Source organism: Achroia grisella, unplaced genomic scaffold (genome assembly GCF_030625045.1).
Source record: "Achroia grisella isolate CSIRO2021 unplaced genomic scaffold, CSIRO_AGI_Agris_v1 utg906, whole genome shotgun sequence".
Lineage (NCBI taxonomy): Eukaryota > Metazoa > Arthropoda > Insecta > Lepidoptera > Pyralidae > Achroia > Achroia grisella.
The window spans coordinates 3,025,342-3,048,072 of NW_026713064.1; the positions used below are offsets into that span (position 1 = coordinate 3,025,342).

Sequence of the window (22,731 nt, forward strand, 5' to 3'; positions counted from 1 at the left end):
TATTACAGTCAGACATAGTATAAGATCAAGAACTAGTGGAGCGATGTAATTTACAATTTGACAAATATATTTAATTTATGCCTATCTGAATAGCCTAAAGTTGCCAACCTTAAAATATTTAGCTTCGTAACAAGCTTGAAAAATCTAATAAAATCTCGTATACCAGTAGAATTTTGTTGTCTAACCTCGTCGTCATCATATCTGAACCGAGATTCGTAGGTCAAAATCTCGTAATTGTACAAGGATTCTCGTACATTGGCATCCCTAGAACAATGACTATCATCCTCACATGTGTTAGAAACGTTCAAACCACTCTCATAAATATAAAATTATCGCGTAACAATTGTACAGTTATAAATCGCTCCATTATTTATTATCTTAAGCTTAGGAGCCATAAAAACTTATAAAAAAAATAAACGTCCTATGTATTTAGTACCGTAGCATATTAGTTACAGACTGTGTGAGTTGCGCCTCCCCACTGAGCCAGCGGTTATAGTCCAGTCTCATGAGCAACCGTGCTAAGTACACTCCAGAAGGTCGCTCGCGCACTGACACTAGCAGTTGCATCAATTGTTTCACCAACTTATTAAACCTGTACAAAAAAGTTATAAGTGAATTTCCAGTCTTGGATAATGACTGAAACGGATCCTGGAGAGAAATTTTATTAATATCCACTTCAATTCTCATATTATAACTACACAATAATTGTAGTCGTTTGCGAAGGTTTTTTTTACTTAGTTTCGTCCAGAAGTATCCTTTATATGTTGTGTTCCAATTTAAGGTATGAAACGGAAACCAAGGCGCTTTAGACCACAGAAAAGGCAACGTATGACGAGTACCGTGGTCGTCACGTCATATTCATGTCTATTAGCAACAATCAGTTGCCAGTATTCATCAGGTTGATTGAGCTTATTTGCATTGAATAAAAAAATAAACTTAGTGTTGGCGACAGACCTCTTTTTATAGCTATTTCTATTTTTAAACCATATATTTTTTATTTACAATTTTTGACATATTTTTTATTATATTATTTTGCTATATTGTGTCATATATTACCACTAAATACATTACTACAAGTTTGGTAAGTTATTTTATTTATTTTACCTAATTCACTGCCGTTGCCAGCCAGTAATGCCAGTAATACCTAGTAGTACTAGGACTAGTAATTACATTGCATTTAGTGTTGCATGTTACATACATGCATATTTTACAATAATCCTTTATGTTTTTGAAATAAACACATTTAAAGTACTTGGTACGACAATTAAACGTAACACAACACACCTATCAGAGTAGCCCCGTATGTAGTAGTCTTCGGCTTCCTTATCAGACACAAAGTCGTTCATACTGCAGAAGGAGTCGCATAGTTTTATCAGTTCCATTATATTGCAGAACACTGGGTTGTTTATAGAGTCGATGGTGTCGCCTGAACAGTCGCTCTCAGATGACTGCAAACAGTAATCAATTTATAACATTTATTAAATAATAATATGTGTGCCAAAACAATGATTGCAGGGTCAACTCCTATATGTGTATATATTATGGATAAAATGAAAGATTAATAAAATGCTTACCGAAGTAACAGTTAGAAATGATTGACTGAGTATGTCAGCGAGAAATGTTGCATGTGCCTTTTTAAGCTTCTCAAAGTCGGCCGTCTTGTTCACTGCATCCATTAGCCGCGAGAAATTAGTCTCCAGCACGTCAGCTTGCATATAGTGTTGCAAATGGTCCATGAGGAACATCAGCTTGTTATGGAGTTGGCACATAGAGAAACTGCCATAAACGTATTTTAAATTAGAAGAATGCTTTGGATTGTACCATATCAAGAAGGATTACAATTGGAGAATTTTTTTAAAGAATCTGCATACCCTTCTATAGGGCATAGTATATACATTACGATAATAATGGAATTACGTGTACCTAAATTCATTAATATTTCATAATAAAAATCCTATTCAGAACTTAATTGACCTTTAAAAAGTTGTTGCTTCTTCAGTCATAGTATGCTTTGGTAGGTATTATACCAGTGAACTATCTAACAATTAATCTTTACTTTATTTTTTTATTTAATACTATCATAACATTAAATTATATCCTATTAAATCTGTAAAAAACCGACTATGTTCTTCTGGCAACTGTGGTTTGCGTTACGTCTTCTAGGGTACATCCATTCTAGCGTCGAATGGTGTCACTTGCTTTTAAGTTATAGTTAGTAAATTAAAATGTAGTATTTTATTATAAAAATTAAATGTTTTGGTTTCTTTTATTCCCGCTGGATGTGACTATCGTAGTTGAATTAATATACCACCACCTCTGCAACAATACTAACCTCGTCGACTGTTTATAAGTCTTCCATAGAGCATGTAAGTCATGCTGCGTTTTCTTAATCCTCAATAGAAACCGGAACATATCGTTGTATCTTGCTAGAACTTCGGGCATGAATAATAAATGCAGGGGCCATTTAAAGTCGTACTTTAAAATTATGCTAGACCATCCATCTGCGACTGTAATAACATTTTTTATGTAATTTGAATGGCAAACACAGAGCGGTGTGCGATGGCACACTTGATAGTAAGTGGTAACTAGCGCCTGTATCCATGAACGGCACTGTGACATCACGTTATCTATGGACATACGCGATTAAATTTATTTTGAATTTAATTTAATTATACTAAAATACACCATACAAACACTGAGATCCTCACGCGCTTTTTACTGACGCCCATAGATTTAATTTAATTTAAGAAAACTCATTGTCGGTAAATCAGTTTGTGAGTCACTTATATACCGCTCTTACAAAATAAAATATGAATGTGCTCAGTTAAAATATTAAAATACTATAACAACTAGATTAATACCTGTGTTGCTGTCATCCCCAATTGAGGAGTTCGCCGATATGTTAGGCTTCACGTAAGGCAATTCAAAACTAAACTTATCAATATCTGCACTATTGCTGAGAAATACCGCTCTCGCCGCCAATTGAAAAGAATGATTCATATCTGTAAATATATAGTATTATATAGCTTAGGATAAGTATTTTTGTGATGTGTATGTAAACATCTTTCTCTTTAAGAATGTATTGTGTTTATTTCCAAAGGAAAGATATTTATTTGTTTTTGCATTCTGTCTTTGAGAGGGCAACATAATAAGATGGACGTTTTAATTAATACATATTAATTACATATGCGAATGAATATAAACGTATTTATATAAATCGTTAGTCGTTGCAAATATATTACTGTATTGCGTTCATAAATATAAAAACTATACGAGAATCCTAGAAAGACAAAATACGCTGACGTACAAGATTAGAGAGATAAGTAGAATCTCTTGATACTTTTACAAATTTTATAGTATTTTTTATTCCTTCGTACGTGGCTAAATGTTTTAACGTTTCACCTTTTGTACTTATTACTCTAACGTATGTTCTTTGTTATTTACTTCTGGTGCCTTAAAGTAATAAATAAAAAGGGTTCGCAATCCTGGTTGGGATATACATTTTTTTAATGTTATAAACACGTTCTAGTTGAACCATGGATAGATTTGATCAATTAATATAGGAATCGAATCCTTAGTTTGGCACATCTGAATTTCCAAATACAACGGTCTACATTTTTTGCTGAGAAAGTAAAACATATGGATGTTTTACTTTCTCAGCAAAAAAATGTAGAATAGAATTAGGTGTATTTATTATAATGCATAATACCTAATTCTATTCTATCTAATCTATATGTGTGTCCCATTGCGTAATATATATTACTGAAATTTCTGTGACCTAATTAGTAAAATTTCCATTGAAAATATATTTATTTATATATAACTAATCACCCCTTGTTGATGTCCTTGTAGTAGGCTTATCTAGCTTATGGGCCGTAAGCCGTAAAAGTTCTAAGAACAATTCTCCGCGACCCAGTAGGTAAAAGTCTTTCATTAAACGCAGCTCATGGAGCAGCTGTGCCTCTTCTACTGCGACGGTCCACAGGTGCTGGAATTGATTGGTTAAAATATTTACATAGGGACCTAAAATTGGTACCTATATTGAAGATAGGGTGCTCCATAAGTCACTTCTTTCATCGGATTGTGACATAGTGGTATTATATAAAAACAGATGCATGTCAATCAGATCCCCTATCTGATAGCACTGCATATTGCAGAAACGCCAAATAAAAAGAATTCATAACAGGTAAACGTGTATAAATAGGTTGATGAATGTAAAGGAAGAAAACTGGTTTTCTTTAATGGGACACTGTCTCCAGATGTAAACATTTGTAAGTAACATTATATTTCAATCCCTGGTATTATTAGTACTCATAGATTACAGAGACCACTTATAATCAAATATATGTTTAGAATCCATATATTCGCCTGTTTGCAAACCTTCATAGTACATATATATATATATATATATATTTTACCTTGGTAACACATTCTTTTATCTCCCTTACTACACTCCTTAAATTAGTAACTTCAAACTCTTCAGGATTTTTAAGTTTCTGCAATTTGTCATGAAATTCTGCTTCTTTTTCTTCCCATATTGTAAATCTGGAACAAGCAATTGTAAATCATCATTGGACTCACAGACTGTAAAGTGAAGAGACAGTACTGTGAGTGCGTAAATATTAAATAAAACTGGCAGTTATGGTTTTATCTTACTAATATTATAAAGCGAACATTTGTGAGTGTGGATGAATTGATGTTTGTTACTCTTTCAAGCAACAACAAATGAATGAATTTTAATGAAACTTTACAATAAAAACCAGGTAAAAAATGTTATTCTTTATATAAAAGATGCATTTTTCTTTATCTTTATCTTACAAGTACACAAGTGACTATACTATAGACAAGTTAAAAGAAATAATTCTACTATAGAACTTATTGAAGCATCAATAGACAAGTCTCATATGCAAAGTATAAAAAAATTGGTCTGTAATAGAAAAACAAACAAGTTTCTAATACCTTCTAGAGTCGGCACCACAATTCTGTAAAGGCATTATAGGCCTATTATGCATAAAACAGTTACTCCTCTTCACCTTTCGAGGATCAAAGCCAAAGAGTATTACAGTTTTCCCAATAAACAATATTTCCTGAGCCAGGGAAAGTGGGACAAAGTAGGGTATCATGTTGGGGTTTAAATTATAACCACAATCCAGAGTTGTATCTTGTAACTAAAAAAATATTTAAAAACACAAATTTTAAAGTGACAAGTTTTGCTAAATAATAAATTCTTATATCAGTATCCTGTACTACTGGCACTATTTCTCAATGCAAATGCACTAATAACTATTATACACTTGAAAAGCTTAATCCCATATGGAATTATACCAGTTCAGACATAACTACAGTTATATCTATCTCATTATTTTTTTACATTAGCATCAATACAAAATGTACAATTTTAATATTTTTATTTTAATACTCACAGTGGATGCCAGAGATTTGTCACAAGTATTTGTTGAAGGAGAAGAAAGAATTGTGTCTGACACATCATCTTTTTGGTTTTGATAAATAAAGAATTCTTGGTATGGATCTCTTAATTCACCATACAACAGCCATGTACACAATTGATTCACAAACACTTTGTTTATACTACTGAATATTCTGGAAGTAAAAATATATGCAGCCAGGTATATTAATATGAGTATTATATTAATATGAGTTACAGGTATTGTATACACTTCTTATAGTTTTGATGGCCTTGATAATCTAGCCTAAATGGCTAGACTATCTTACTAGTAAGTTTGCCATCTTACTAGTAATGATTTGATTCTTGTATGACAGTCATCAGTATTAATGAGTACAATTAATTGTTTTGTTCTGGCACCATCTAGTTTCAATATATGGACTGTTTGTACTGTAGTAGAGCATATTATATACTTTTTAAAACAAGATACCCATGTCCAAACTATTAATTGCACTAATGAATACTGATGTTTTTATACAAGAATCATATCATACAACAATACAACCTATAAAATTGCTTTTTTATAAACAAATACATAACATACATAGAAAACACCCAGCAATACTAACAATCAATTTTTAGTTGTCTTTTTAAAACACATTATTAATATAGTTAATATGGTCAAGAGAGGTATATAACATATTCATTTATTATAAAAATATTAGTAAGAGCCAATTAACTATATTGTCCAAGAATTAAAACTGCAACCATTAAAAGGTGGTGAGCTGAAGCTAAATCACTAGACCACTCATTGTTCATTAGAAGAGAAAAAATAATTAGTTTATTATAATATAATAACTTACTTCATAACAGCTTCATGTACCATTTCATTCCCATTTAAGATGTATTGGTGAGTTAAACTCAATATTTGGCAACCAGTTAGCCTCCTCTCCTTAATTGTAACAATTATTCTGTTCAAAGTATTGAACAATCCATGGAATTTTTCTACATAGCTATATATAAAAGATAGATTATAGTTATGATTGTTAATTACTAAACTTTCAACTTCAACTAATGTTTTCTTATAGTTTTGAAGAACTTCAGTGATACCCTCACTTAGGGCTTGTGCATATAAACCGGAAGTCTTGAGACCTGACGCTGTAATGTATTGAAATAAATTGGCATAAATTTGACTGTACACAGAACATGCTCATTAAAATTTCAAACAAAAACCTGATCATTCACCAGATTGTAATTTTCTGGAGCGAAATCCCGACGTTTCGATGTAGTTTTGGATTTTATGATGACTTCTGGCTACATTGCATATTCTATTGTAAATTTCAGCATCTTCTTCCTTCATAAATGTTAAGGTATTAATCTAAAAATTTTAAAATACTATAAGTAAACCATTATAAACATAATACAATAAGAAAAATAATAAAATACCGACACTTGGCGCCGTTTCTTTCGTATGTGGATAATCCCACAAAATAAGTAAAGAGTCGTGAATCATATTTTATATTATTATTTTAATCTAATTAATTAATTAATTGAACATGTATAAGAAGTAGTAAGAGACATTAGGAGATACAGTTGCAATAAGAAATATAACAATAAATAAAAAAGTTAAAAAGTAAATAAAAACATTGACATTGACATGCAAGTCCACAGATAAGTTGAGAAATTCTATTTATGGAGAAAACGCTAAATATTGTGCATGGTACTGCATTAGTGTTCTGAGGTGGCACCTCACTAATATTTTCATTCGTTCATTAATTATCTGTAATTCTGAAAGATCTGTATCATAGATAAACACTCTGATGTCATTGGTGTTTACAATTTGCACATGTGTGTGTACATGTGTAACCATTTAGGAACTTGCGCCTGCGCCGATGAATCGTGAAATGTGTGCGGTGATTGGTCGGTTACAAAGTTAGAATAAAAAAACCTCTGTGGTGTGGTTGCAACTTACAATTAAGTACCAGCTTAGCGTCCTATACCAGTTATAATAAGTTGTAAGAAATACATCAATAATAGAAATAACAATTAAAACACTATCTGAGATATATAATAAAACTTACCATTATACGAGTATGAATTGAAAAAATGTCTGAAGGGTATAGAATAAGTGCAGCTACTGTTGACAATAAATCCGGTGTAAATCACGATGAAAATTATTGTTTAGTAAATGTTATATGTGTATTTATATCACTTGTAACAATACTAGCGGATTTAACTACTGGTAAGCGACAGTTGTTATTTAATTAATTTAAAAATATGTATATATAAAATATATCTTCTGGGACAAAACTTTTGGAAATACCTAAATTAATAACAGATATAAATACTTATAATATTTATAAATTATATTGAAAGCCCATGTGAAGACTTGCTGTTATTTTTTTTTTTTTTCAGATATATTAGTTTTTGCTGAATATTGTCACAACAGTCGTTATAATTGGGCAACAGCAACTTTTCTATTTATCGTCACCCCCAACGTAATAATAAATATATTTTCTATAAGATGGTATGTATGTGACCAGAAAATTAATGTTCGTCATTGGATAACACACGGATTTCTTATTGGATTATTAGAAAGGTATTTATTAATTATTTTTACACTAGTTTAAGATAGTATTTTAACTTACATGCTTATTTATTAAAAAAAAATCGCTCAATCTATATTTTATACATATAAACAAAATTGGAGTGTCTGTTTGTAATATTGAAATAACCGTTTTTTACTACATGCATATGAATATAATACCTACACCAAAATAACCTTTTTAACAATTTTTGTCCCGACTAATCTCTGAAACAGCTGGACCAATTTTGACGGGACTTTTATTGGCAGGTAGCTGATGTAATAGGGAGTAACTTAGGCTACCTTTATTTTAGAAAAATAATGTTAAATTCCATGCGGACGAAGTCGCGTGCACAGCTAGTTAAGGATAAATATAACACTCATATATAACTAATACAACACATAATAAATATGTATATATATGATGCTACTTAAATATGTATTATTCTATAATATTATTTTCTATAAACACTACTGTTTTTCTGTTACTCAAATAAAAGAGATGTAAATTTCAGGTACGTAACATTTTTATATAAAGTTTTTGCCTGCAAAAACCTGGAATCAATTAAAACTGAGAAATGGGTGTCTAAAAGAAATGATTTGAGTTTATTACACTTTTTATATGTTTTCACTGGGACAATTCCACAAATTATTTTACAATCATATGCCATCATTGTTTTAAGTGAAAATTATTACACTAAAGGTAACTTATTTTCATAATATAATAATGCTATAATTTTTATTAAATGCGTCGTCAATATTCTCTGTTGAAACACATGACTATGATTATGTTCCATAGCGAGTACAAAATATAAATATTGGTATATTTAAAAACCTCTGAACGACAAAAAAAACACTGCTCATTATAAGCAATAATAAAGTAGCAGCAAATTACTTTATTGACTTATGCGTAACCTTTATTCGCAGCATTTGCTCTAACAGCTTCAATAGCATCAGTAATATGGAGTTGTTCGACATACATCTACAGTACAACAGTATTTACCCATGAAGGGTTTCAATGGAGTTCTTTTATTATAAAACTTACATGGCATTTTGCCATTTTAATTGGAAGGATTCCAAGTATACTAGTATTTGCCATGATTTTTGGTATATGGACATTAATTCCTTTGGGTAAGTATTAAGAAGTATTTATGATGTTATTATTATCTTACTGTTCCCAATTCACAATTTTTTACTCTAAATATTCCCAATATTTGTTTAGATTAAGTAATAATACTTATATTGTTCAAAATTTATGATAGAGATGGGTATAGGGACTTTTTGATTTTCAATTTACATTAAACTATAGTTCAATATTTAATTAGTTTTCATAATTGCCAAGCCTATTAATTAAATAAAATATATCTATTACCAATTATAGTTTGTGATGTTAAATAATTCCCATGGCTAAAATTTATTTGACAGGTTTACACTGGTCTGTAATGACATTTTGGATTGTTATGCAAAAAACATCATTTTGTGCCAACAAACTGGAAGAGGCCTTGTATAATGTAGTCATGGGATTTTTATATTGTTTTTGTTATATTAATTTAAGTGAAGGTGAAACACGATATCGATTATTGCTGTTTTATACATTAATAGTTACCCAAAATTTTGGTGGATTACTCCTGTATGTATTGATTTCCGACATCGATCAACAAAAAAAACCATGGTCTATTGCAGCTACAGTATGTGTAATAGCCGGGACTCTAATTGGTAAGATTCAATTTAATGTATTATACTAGTACCTTATAATGTACTTAATGCTTAATTCCGTTATTGTATGATTTCAGGCATAGCTACAATGATACTATATTATAAATATTTTCACATAAAAAGACTTAAAGAAGAGAGGAATAATTCCCATTGTGATATTGAATTAAATAATAAAGTAACGAATGAAAAATCGGACAGCACTAAGACTGTTAACCACGTCAGAGCGTTTAAAAGTGGACAGATTACCGAGCTACCAAGGTTTGATTTTTGAATTAACAATTCTTAAAAAGATTACATGTTGATGTTTATTTGATTTCTAATGTTTATAAAGTGACTAAAAAATATAAATAAAATGTTACTTCTAAATTTCGGAATTTGGAAAAATATATTTAGTATTTGCATTCACTTGCAAAAACTAAAAATAAATCCCTATGTACATATCTGAGTACTAATGCAATTATTAAATATACTGAATAATCAGTTAAATATGTAATCCTACGTAAATATATATTTCTTATACGATGATGAAGATTTAGAATTGTGTATGTTTTCAGAAAAAAAAGATACAAAAAAAAGAACGTAGCGTCGCCGGAACCAACATCAAAAAGTGAAAATCAAAATGTTGACAAAAATTTTTTACTAGATCACTGGATTGCAATGTCGCGGACACCAACTTTGACATCAGTCCCTTTAGACAATAGTAGTATGGATGTTTCTAGTATTGAAGTATATACCGTTGAAAATACTCCGCGGTCAAATACAAGTGCCGCAATTAGAGAGGATTCTGAATTATACAGGACTCACAGACAAATTGAATGTTTAAAAAGTTTGCATTCACCAAATGACCTTATATTAAAACTATCTAGTATAAAAAATATAGAAAGTTCTATAGACGAAATTACATCTAATAACATGAACATACAAAAGCGCCGAGGAATTTGTTCTTCGGATGAATTAAGAGATAGTTTGACTAATATTAATGAAGGAAATGACAGTTTTATTAAAAATATGAAAATTGGCCGAAGTTCAGAAATTAGTCAAGATACAGATGGCTCAAACAAAAAAACTTCATCAGATTCTATTGATATGGATTTGGATTTAAGTTTTAGTGACATCAATAGCTCAGATATAAATACCTTTAATGAAAATATAGTGCAAAAATTATGCCTAAGTGCATTAAAGAATATAAAAGTGGGAAATCAAGACGCAGATATTGAAAACATTCAAAGAATAGCGTTAGATATTCTTAAAGAAATGTATACTAAAAAAGATAAAAGTAGAAGCAAAGTTAACAAGGAACGTTTTCTATCAAAACAACGAGACCTAGATACTCCTTCAGAATTATTATCAGTTCATGATTATGAAAATATCTGTGCTGTAAATATTGCAAGAGAAGCCTGGGGACTAAGATCTTGGAATGGATATTCAGATATTGAAAATTGTCAACATGATGGAAGTGTCGTACGTGATAGAAGAGGTGATACATTTACTTCAGAAAGTTCAGAGATAAGTAGTTGCCTATCTCAAGAATTGAAGAATGCCATGATGTCAGCTCCGCCATTCTCTAAAAAGACTCCTACCTATTCCAATATTTCTGTAAACTTAGACAGAGATAATCAAGATTATGTTAATACAGCTATGTGCGTTGCAGACGAAGATACGGTGATAACCAAACCATGTGTAATAGATTTTAGTAAAGATCCCTATCATTTAGAACCTATAATAGAAGAATTAGATGATTTAGGAGACATAGATACACCTGCGAAGAAAAGGCTAAACTCTGAAAGTTCACTAGTTGCTACAATAGATGAAATTCGAAATGCATTTATAAATAATTCACCACGAAATTTATATCACCGAAGAGAGCATTTATGGGATTCGCCTCATTATGGAGCATCTGCTTCTATCGAAAATACTTTAAAGAAAGCTCTTTGGAAAGAACCTTCAAAGTTTGATTCTAGTAATATAATGGAATCTCTTCCTGAAAAAGAAAATATAATAAGTGTATCTCATGATTCGAAGTTTCATTCTAATAATGAATCTAGAATCCTAGATAAAGCTACTCAAAATGACTTCATTAATGTGGAAAGCGCAGAAACAAGTCGAAATCCTAGACGGCGACAAAAAACAAATATTTGTGGCATTAAATTACAAAATAAGAAACTTAATAATAAGTCAGACCATCGTCTTCAAGACCTTTCAAATAGAGACATAGATTTTTTATGGCAGTTGGTATCTGAAAATTCTTTACCACATAGTTCCATAGAGGACCTTTCGTCTACTAGAATATCATCATCTCTACAGTCACTAATACAAAAAGATCCTGGTGTAGCTGTCGTTAGTACACCTGCACCTAAAATAACAAATATAAAAAAAGGAGTACGAAGTAAACCAAGAAGAAAATTCTCTATATTAAGAGAAAAATTCGAACCTAAAATAAATTTAAATTCCGATAAAGAAATTTTGTGTCATGGTTTAGAAAACAAATCAAGTGCTTTAGAGTCAAATTTTATTAACGTGATAAATGACTTAGATGCCACAAAAGACAGAATTAACTTTAATTCAAAGACTAATAGTTCCAGTACACATACCTCCGATTACCTATGTTCCAAAAGTATCAAGGAGAAACGATCTCTGTTTATGAAACAAGTACTCAGCCCACCAAAATTTAATACTAAGCTGAAGCATAAGATGTAGTGTAAAATAATCATTTGTTCCCAGGGGCGGATCTACCTAAGGGCTTTTTGGGCTGCAGCCCAGGGCCCCGAGGATGGATACAAAGGGCCCCCAGTCCCCTTGGAAATGATATTTAGAACCTATCATAAGGTTGGCAACCGCGCGTCTATCGAAAGGAATGGGGTATTTCTGATCGCTTGTTTTTGGTCGGTGTATTTTTTTAGTTGAGTAATATAATTAGATACGATAGGTAGGCCCCTAAGTAGATTTAGCCCAGCCCCACAAATTCATGATCCGCCCCTGTTTGTTCCTAATTGTTATGTGTAGTTTTATCTCATAGTCATATACTATTAACACGAACGAGGATCTCATGACGTATGTAGTCATTTAATTCTAACACTAAAGTCTAGAGATAAAAATAATTAATCATACATTACAATTTAATATGAAATTATCTCTTCATCATACTTTTCAACGAATACTATATTATTCTTACGACTTGTAACAAATTATAATTATACATCCATAATTTTATAATGAAAAGCCAAACATTCCAACATTCTAACTAGGACTGCAAATAATTAGTTCTATTAATGCTTTGCCAGTGTACGTAGTTGTTAAAAAATATTGGTAGCATATAAATCAACAGAGAATAAGATTTGAATAAATAGGAAATACTATGCTTTTCTATAGTGGTCAACGAGAGTTACGAAGAACTTACCGATTAAGCTGAATTTATGCTACAATAGCTTTTACTACAAAGATGTATACTGCATTATATGTTAACGTGCCTAATCAATATTGGGATCGGATAAATAATGTCACCAACTGCATGATGATTATGTACGTTTGCTTCTATTACTGACTAAAGTAAAATAAAATATTACGTTGTATATTTTTATATACAAATATAGCTCGAATTTAAAAGCAGTTAGCTTTTAAATTCGAGCTGTAACATAGGTAATGATATGTTACCCATGTGAATTCTGATGAAAAGTAATACATATTAATCTCGAATATATGTGTCAATATTTCAAATTTAATCCGTCCAGTAGATACTATTCGCTTTCATATTAGTACATTTTAGTAGGTATTAAGACTCTGTGGGATTGTGTAATTTGAGCTTTTAATAATTAATTTTGTATAAACTATTGTATGACACTTAGCCTAGGTTTTTTACTATAAATTTATTCTGGTTAGTTTCCTGATTTTATAGAACTAAGTAATTAAAGATATGTGTAGAAACATAGCTACTATTAAAATAAGCATAAAAGTACCTACTATCTGTGATTTATATTGTGCATATAATATTTTAATAACCCAGCCAGTATTCAGCATTAATAATTGGAACCTATATTTCATTCTTGCCATTTAAGTATTTAATATTATTATAATATTCATTAATTTCAAGGATATTTTTATATTGAAATTTGTATCGCTGTAATATGTATAGAAAAGGGGTCACCTCTAAAATATGTCACACTTTAAGGGGAGAGACGAGTGTCGACGAAGTGTGATTTTGCGTTGGAAGGACTGTAAAGGACATATGCTTTCATATTTTATTACAAAATAAATTTAAATGGATAGTGATCTAATTTTGTAATTCTAGATTTAATATTGATAATCTAAATATGTAACGTCAGAGTAGGAAGCGGGGGGAGTTTCAAATGTATCCATGTGTGGCAAAGACGAGTATGTGGGAAGTGAGTAATCAGGACAGTAATGTGCTGCTCAATTTCCGTAGCTATTTAAGTATATAGTAAAATAGATATTGCCATTCTATGTGTAATTTAGTTACAATTAATTGTCATCATTTATGTATCTTCTGATTTTTCTTTCAGAATCGCTAAACACATTATGTTGTACTGATATTGTTAGTAGACATAGAGGTTTAAGAAATGTGATCTAAATAATAAAAAATTAAAAGTGATAAAAGTAATCTTATATTTAGCAAAATAAAATATATCAATATAATTAAAATAGTTGCCATTCATACACGATTTTTTTAGCATTTTTAATGCTTATGACTTATATGATTTAATTTTATTAAGTATATATACATCTGTTTTTATTACTTCATATAAAACATTTAATATTATCACAATTTGCCATTCGACATTAATAATAATTAATCGCAATAAATAATTTTGTATAAATTATTCTTTTCTTAAATAATTTCATTCAAATACCTTTCTCAGTCTTGAATATTTTTTTTATTTTGTAACTCTTCATAAATAATCAAAAAGACTTACCTAAAAATAATATATGAATTAACTTGGCAATATAAATAAATGCATCTTAAATTTAATGCAATTGTGTATATTAAACTACAAGTTTTATCACTATGAATATTAGAAAAATTTTGTTTCACCGCGGCTAAGGAACATAATGACATAAACATAAATTTATCCAAAAAGATATAACAATTTAAATTCAGACTGTTATTATTCTTATCGGTGCAATATATAAAATTCTTCCTTATCTATAATAATATTAATTTTATTATCATATATATATTTAAAATTACGCGTCAAACTTAATGCTTAAATAAAATATTAATAAGTAAGTATTTTATGTAATTCTTTAAAGATTTACGAATAAACAAGATAACAAAACAAAGATAAAGTAATTTTATAAATGTGTAAGGCATTATTTCGTAAACGCAATTAATTAAAAAAACTTTTCATTTATTAGATCATCATATACGAAAATAGGTATACATAAATAGGTATATACGAAATATTTCAAAATAAGCATAGATACAATACAATAATAAACATACTGGTAAAGTATGAGTGTAGCATATTCATAGGTATATCTATTTATAATTATGTTAGAACTACAATTTTACCTGCATACTACTTTGTATCTATGAATATCTTTTATTTTTTACATATGGGTTATAGGTGTTACATTAGAACAATGATATTTTTACCTTACTTTTAAAATTAATTTTATGTAAAAATATATCTATTATACGTATGTCAATACATCTTACAAATCAGTAGTCATAACATTAGTGAGGAGACGTATTTGATGAGCATTACAATTCTTGCACAAAATACGACCATCAAGTGGATAACAACCGCGCCCTGGGGCATCGGAGGATAACAAAAGGCCACAATCCTCACAGCGGTAGCAACGTACGTGGAAACTGCGATCTAAAGCAACTACTCTAACAGTTTCTTCTTCTCCTTCTTCGGGCATTATAGGTTCCTCACAAACACAACAGCGCGGGGCAAACTTTTTATGGAAATCATCAATACAATGTATTTGATTCATTGCGTCAACAGTAAATGGAATACCATCTAGACTTTTACCACACACTACGCAAGTAAAACAAGCGGGATGATAAGGTTTCCCTGTCGCTCGTAGAATTCTATCTAAAATAGGTTTATAACATACGGAACATTTCTCTAGTGTTTCATAATAATCCATTTCACAGAAGGGTTGACCTTCAACAGCATAGAAGGGTTTGCCTTGTAAATTAACATTACATTGGTAGCAACAGAAACATTTTATGTGATACATATTATCCATAGCTGTACATCCAGAACTTTCACCTATAACTTTTTCATTGCATTTTATGCAAATTCCAAAAATATCCAGGTCTTGGCTATCAGATATTGATTTCACTAAAAGATTAGTGAGTGCATCAACTTCTTCCTCTTTATGTGTTTGTGATTTGCTAGAACTTGATAAATTGTTCTCATAATTATGAACAGACTTTCCAGTTTGCGAAGAAGGGCTGCTAGGAGGACGAATATTTATTGGTTCATACAAAGATTCATATGTTGATGTCTGTGAACCTCCATATTCTGGATATTCGTTTTGGTATATATGAGCATAGGGTCTTTCTTGTTGAAATGTTTTATCGTGGTTATAATTAGTAGTTGCTCTTACCAATTCGCTATAATTAGAACTGACTGGAGACGGCGGTGGTAAATATTCTTCGTTATTATTGGCATACGATTTAGAATAGGTATTTAAAAGAGATGGTGCTGGAGGAAGTGGCGGCGGTGGCGGTGGCGGTGGCGGTGGTAAATCATTGTCGTTATTTCGATATGGCAGAACATTACTATACGTTGAATTAAAACTTTTTGGTGATGACAGCAAATCCGGTTTCGTTGCGTAATTTGGTAATGGCTGAGGGCTCTTTATATTCGCATATTCCTTATATGTAGGTCGATTTCTATTATTACTGGATAAAACATGATTGGTTGTCAGATTGTTGTTATTAAAAGATGGGGAAATTTTCATAGAGTATGAAGGCTCACGAAGTGTGTTAACAACAGCACTGTGAGGAACTTGTGGTTGAGCCTTCTTTTTTGGTGGTACAGCAGGTGGTATCTTTTTTGCTCTTCCTGGTGTATAATAATCTTTGCTCATTTGTAAATCAGCTAATTGCCTTTCTAAAGCATCAATATTATCTGGTCGTGCCATTTTCTAATAATTACTCGAAACAAATGTTTATTTAATAGTGTGACAATTGTTATGTGTAATACATACCAACTATTACTGGAATAGGTTTTAAGTAAATACTTTTAACAAACAATAGTACATTAAAGAAGATCAATTAATTAAACTATAATATGCACAAATCGAAAAATATTGCTAATGGTACACAAAAGACAAAATTATGTGTCATTTTTAAGTACAAGAACGAATGACAAATACGACGTGTAATTCATTGGTCAAATTGTCATTCAAAGAAATATTAAAATATTCTAGGATATTATTATAAAACATTTTGAATTTATTTCTCATCTTGTTAGCATTGTTACTATTTTTGCATAGTTATTAAATTAAATTTTATTATAAGCATCTAATTCGAGTAGTTTCAATGAGGTATAATGTACATTTTATAATAAAACAATGTTACATAGTAATAATGATTAACTGTAATCAGTCATATGTGTAAATTAATAATAATAAAGACGAATTGATAAAAGTATAAATATTTTTGTCATTTGATCTGCACATCACTAAAGTAATTGAAATTGAAATGTATTGTTCAATCATTCAGTTTCATTCAATTGTCATTGTCGTTTTCCTTGGGATAATGTAATGTCATTTAGTAAAATTTTGTGTTTTGCTTATGGTTTTTGATATTTGTGATTGCTTTACAAATTTGTTATTGTTTGGTTTCATGATTCGGAAGCTAATCAATGAAATATTGTATTCACGATCGAGATCTAAATAAATAAATAGAATATAACAGTTCGTAATCAAATAAAAAATGGCTATGCAGTGTCAACTTTGGATGGGCAGTGTAAGTCAATTTTTATTATTTTTTGATATTATAATTTCATTATAATCATTGTTAATTGTGTTTATTATTAACAAGTGCACTTCATATAAAACATGGGCAACCTAACCTTAAATTTACTGCACAAATACTACAACATTATTGTTTTCAACCAGTTGTTATAGAATATAACACAGATGCCGGTTGCTAGTAAATTGTAGGTAACTGTGGAAGAGTTTCAGTAACCATTTTAAGGAAATTATTATTGTGGGAACTGCACTCATATTTCACCATGCACTAAGACAATTGTATTGAATATTCTATCTCTGATAAATTCATATCTATTTCTTAGTTGGAGCCCAATATGACAGAGAGCTTCATAATGGCTGCATTTCATCGCATGGGACAGAGGCCACTTGCAGTTAAGGTGATGAGGAACAAATTTACTGGCGAACCAGCTGGCTATGCCTTTGTCCATTTCCAGGTATTCAAAATTTATTTACATAGTTTCAACATGCTCCATTATTACAAAGATCAGTTACTTTAATAACTACTTTAATTTGTGCCAAGAGTCTAATTTACAGGATCCCATAGAAGCCACAAATAATATTACATTACACTACTTGTCACACTAAAGGAAAATTGAGAATAATGAATTAATAATAATAATAATGTTTTAGGTCAATTCATACATCACTCTAAGTTAAGCAGAGCTTGTGTTATGCACACTAGATAACCAATATAAATACATAGCTACTTTTTTTAAAATATATATATAATATACATAGACTGATTAAAATAATCTATTAAACTATTAAATGTGTGTGTTTCTACCATCTATTGAATCCAACCTGTGTGCGGAAAGGTTCTATTACTTAGGCCTTCATAATTTAAAGAGAGCCCTGTGAGACTTGATAATTTTTAAAACTTGTTTAATTTTACGGATTTGATTATTGGCACTTGTTAAAGGTTTTAGTTTTTAACAGTAATATTTCAGACATAATTTGTATGTATTTGTATTGTATTGTACTCATATATAAGATATCTAAGTAAAATTATTCACAAAAAAAATCCATACTCCTGTGTAATATAATCATCCCTACTCAGAAAGGGAAATATGTTCTGTAATAATAGCAATATTTAGTATGCTGTGGTTACCATTGCAATTATATCATACCATGCAATCAAACATCTGAAAATTATGTTATACATATATAATAATTAGTGCAGAGTGAGCTTCCGTAAATTATGTCCAGAGGCTACACAAAAACTACTGACCCTAATATATACTGACCATAGTATAAATAGCATAAACTTGTACTAACCATCAATCACAGAAGCGCTTACAATACAGACCACTTATGATATTCTAAAAAATCTGGTGGATTGGATTTTCAAACAATAATACTAATAATTGTTCAGATTGTCGAATATTGTATATGCGGGTTCGATGCGACAATCTGAAGTAAGCCAGTATGCTAAACCATTGAGACAGTCATACTGATTATAATGTTTAATTTCAGACTGATGAAGAAGCAATAGATGCAATGCACAAACTGAATGGTAAACCTATTCCCGGTACATTTCCCGTTGTAAGGTTCAGACTCAATACAGCATCTAGAGAGGCACGTGCCAATATACAACAGGAGCGGGAGTTTTCTGTATGGGTAGGAGATCTAAGTCCTGATGTTGATGATTACTCGCTTTATAGGGTATTCGCTTCGAAATACTCTTCAATTAAGACTGCCAAAGGTAAGAATAAAAAAATAAAAAAATATTTAATGTTCCATTACTCCAAATACCAATGATTCAATCAAATAGAAACATGTTCGATATGAATGTAAATAAATATTTAACTAAACGAAAGTTAATAGCAAGTTCTACTTGCAACTTATATATTATATTCGAAAATACGCTAAAGTATTAAACTTAAATTTAATACTTTAGCGTATTTACAACTTTAAATTGATATACTAATTCAACACATTTCAGTAATATTAGATGCATCAGGCTACACAAAAGGCTATGGGTTTGTCAGGTTTGGCAATGAAGAGGAACAGCGCAACGCTTTATACGCCATGAATGGATATACAGGCCTTGGTAACAAGCCACTTAAAATCTGCACAGCAGTGCCAAAGCCTAAAGGAGCGATGGCTTCACAAACTCAACCAACGGCAACAGCAACAAATGCTTCGTATAACAGCGGAACGGTATACTTTGAGTTGATTGCTATTGCTAATACAGTACAACATAATGGATGATAACATAGGTTTATACAACACATAATTAGGCTTGATTTGTGATTGAGGTGATTCTCAAATACAGTTTAGAGTAGGCTCATATTATCAGGTTTAGGACGGCTTGGGTCGATGATGCCGTTCGATTAGTGCATTTCCAAAGAAGGCAGTTAATGGGCTATTCGAACGGGGGCTCTGGCTGTTCGGACTGAATCTGATATGTTATCGCATCGTAATTTAATTTTTTTTAGTACAGATTTCTCTGTACGTAAAAAAATAAATGTATTATAATATGTAATATTCGTATCGTAGAGAATAACACTACCCAATATGACTTAAACATAATAATATTTTTAATAATTTACTTTCACACTTTAAATGATATGACGAGATCGTTCATTCATATTGTTTAAAATTCTCGTATCCACTTTAAAAAAATATACTTTGAAATCCATTTTAAGTCTGAGTGTTTTGTCAAATTCTTTCATTTTGACAAAATAGTAGTAGTTTATTTTGTGTTCAGATATTCATAATAGTTTCACTCTAGTCTACATGCATATTTTATTCCATTAAGTAGTGTATTTACCGCTTTGTTGTACTGTATTGCATTGCATACGTTAATTATATTTTATATAAAGCTGGAACCATAATTTTTGTGTATTTTTATATAATATTTTTCTTGATATACTGTTTATACTCCTAATTCTTACTTTACTTTAAAAAAATGTATACAAGAGTTTAAATATGTTTCTAGCTATCATCTTGAAGAGTTTGCTAATATGATCGTAAAAATAAGCTTTTGCTAATAAGCTGACATCAGTAATATATTGAATTTAAATAGTAAATATATTATTGGCCTATAATATTTAGCTATAGTTAATGCTTTATGGCTCGTAATAAATTAGTTTGACAGCTTTTAAGTATAATTATTCAATATTATACAATAAAGTTCATAAAAATAGCTGAATTGCTACAGGAATAGATAAAATAAAATAAAAACAGTGTGCTTAAAATCACACGATAAAAGTGAAAACTTCATTAGAGCGAGGTTAGTAAATCATTGACTTTGAGCAAAATATCTCTCGATTGTTTAGTCGACTCAAGCTGACTTGACCGGAATGAGCGTTAGATAGTCGAGCGTGATGAATCTCTCTTAATAGTCTAAAATAAAATGCTCAGCACGCTTAAAGAAGTTTTCACTTCAATATTTGCTTGAAACTCTACAATTCACTCATCACAACAAGTGGATTTCGAGAACTAAAAGCCTCGAATATTGATGAGTGATCGTGATTATAGGAGTACAACCAATATTATGATCCGTCAGCCTATTGGCAAAATTACTCAGCGTGGTCTGGATACTATGGGCAGGGCGACCAGAGTGCCGTAGCGGCGCAGACAGCAACCCCGGTCGAAGCTACACCGGCCAACGCCGCAAAACCGCCAACTGATGATTTGGCACTTGTTGGTAAGTTGTTTCAATTAATGTTTTAAGAAAAGCCAGAGGAATCAAGAAGAGGCATACTAACAGGGCATGTGACACCAGAGGCATGGGTGTAGTTACGCCATTGAAGATAAGTCTCTATACCTCCAGTTAATTTTTTTCACTAACATATATTATTGAAACTAGAGTATGAAACCTGAGTCGTACTTACACTCTTCGTTATTGCAAAATCTTTATTCAATTTTCAGCTGAGTTTATAGCAATGATTTCATATCTTCTCTGTGGTTATAGCGTTAGTAATCTCAACAGGTATTACTTTATTTTGACCACTAAAAAAGTATAATTATTACGTTCCATTGTCTAGTATAGTATAGCCCATACAATTTATGCGTTAAGTTATTAGTCAAGACATACGGGAAAGAAACGTTAGTTGTAAAGTGATCAGTTTCATTTCGAAGAAGTCATTTACTTTTTCTATGTTTATACTTATACATGTTCAATGTAATTATAGTGAATGGATGGCCGCTGTCGCGTATATGTATACATAATTATTACCAAGGACATGACGCCCGTGGTTACATTACAATGGCAATGTAACATGCAATACCATTGTAGAGGCCTAAGATATACCTTTCACCATAGGATGTTGAAATACACCAATCTCTTAAATTTGTGTAAAAATTAAAATATGGATATAAATATATTTATTTACAGAACACAAGAAAATCATAGACGTGGATCAAATGAATCAAGAGTTTCTTGATCCAGATCTATCCCTGTGGGACAGTCTGGAGTCGTCCCAGTGGTTGCCTCACGAATGCATCGAGGCATGTTGATATGAATGCTAATGTAATTTAGTCTATAAGCAATTATGTAAATATATAATTTTTAAATTTTAGTTATTTTATTATTATCCAACTTTCAAAACATTATAAAAGTACTTGCTAATGCATAAGCACTAAGGGAAGAATTTACTTCTAGCCCAACTTCAAGTAAATATTAACTCTTGTGGAATTGTAATACAGTACACCTTAAGATCTTTATGGTCAAGGGTCCCTAGGTACTCGTATGTAGTTGTATAGAACTATAGAGTGAGAGATTTCTTCCTGCGAAAATAGACTATAACATGGAAAATCTTTTATAGAGGATACAAAAATGTCGATTTAACTTGTTTTATAATACAGAGCTCGCTGTTGTCTACGTTTAAAAAACCTTAATATACAGTTCTTAAAAACCTGTCTTATCAAAACATCGGCAGATAGTTTATTTCATAATCTGAGTGTGCGTTGGAGGTAACTGATTTAGTATGCAGGGCGTGAGAATCAATTGCCAATGGTGGGTGAAGTTTTTCTTTTGTAATTTAGAAATTAATTTAATTTGGTGGTATATATATTTAAATAAAATGGAAATAAATTAAAACAATAT

At 30.7% G+C, this 22,731-nt stretch overlaps 4 protein-coding genes across 4 annotated transcripts; 2 read left to right on the top strand and 2 right to left on the bottom strand.

Moving 5' to 3' along the window:
- Nucleotides 1-425: 425 nt before the first annotated feature.
- Nucleotides 426-6,956, bottom strand: LOC131853806 (gamma-tubulin complex component 4). Its single transcript, XM_059204849.1, has 12 exons — nucleotides 6,855-6,956; nucleotides 6,650-6,782; nucleotides 6,268-6,562; nucleotides 5,424-5,601; nucleotides 4,960-5,168; nucleotides 4,419-4,545; nucleotides 3,832-3,988; nucleotides 2,862-3,002; nucleotides 2,333-2,507; nucleotides 1,575-1,776; nucleotides 1,285-1,448; nucleotides 426-592 (listed from the first exon to the last, which is right to left on the bottom strand). The coding sequence occupies exons 1-12, from the start codon at nucleotides 6,915-6,917 to the stop codon at nucleotides 430-432; spliced, it is 2,007 nt and encodes a 668-aa protein (XP_059060832.1). The 5' UTR covers nucleotides 6,918-6,956; the 3' UTR covers nucleotides 426-429.
- Nucleotides 6,957-7,325: 369 nt separating this feature from the next.
- LOC131853768 (uncharacterized) lies at nucleotides 7,326-14,936 on the top strand. The gene is made up of 7 exons (XM_059204804.1): nucleotides 7,326-7,646; nucleotides 7,820-8,003; nucleotides 8,504-8,691; nucleotides 8,916-9,119; nucleotides 9,414-9,704; nucleotides 9,782-9,962; nucleotides 10,259-14,936. The coding sequence occupies exons 1-7, from the start codon at nucleotides 7,511-7,513 to the stop codon at nucleotides 12,399-12,401; spliced, it is 3,327 nt and encodes a 1,108-aa protein (XP_059060787.1). The 5' UTR covers nucleotides 7,326-7,510; the 3' UTR covers nucleotides 12,402-14,936.
- Nucleotides 14,937-15,021: 85 nt separating this feature from the next.
- LOC131853769 (lipoma-preferred partner homolog) lies at nucleotides 15,022-17,086 on the bottom strand. The gene has a single exon (XM_059204805.1). The coding sequence runs from the start codon at nucleotides 16,821-16,823 to the stop codon at nucleotides 15,375-15,377; it is 1,449 nt and encodes a 482-aa protein (XP_059060788.1). The 5' UTR covers nucleotides 16,824-17,086; the 3' UTR covers nucleotides 15,022-15,374.
- A 331-nt stretch (nucleotides 17,087-17,417) lies between these two features.
- Nucleotides 17,418-22,204, top strand: LOC131853787 (tRNA selenocysteine 1-associated protein 1). The gene is made up of 6 exons (XM_059204826.1): nucleotides 17,418-17,652; nucleotides 17,981-18,112; nucleotides 19,152-19,380; nucleotides 19,621-19,838; nucleotides 21,162-21,330; nucleotides 22,021-22,204. Exons 1-6 carry the CDS (start codon nucleotides 17,620-17,622, stop codon nucleotides 22,140-22,142), a joined length of 903 nt encoding a protein of 300 aa, XP_059060809.1. The 5' UTR covers nucleotides 17,418-17,619; the 3' UTR covers nucleotides 22,143-22,204.
- Nucleotides 22,205-22,731: the final 527 nt, after the last annotated feature.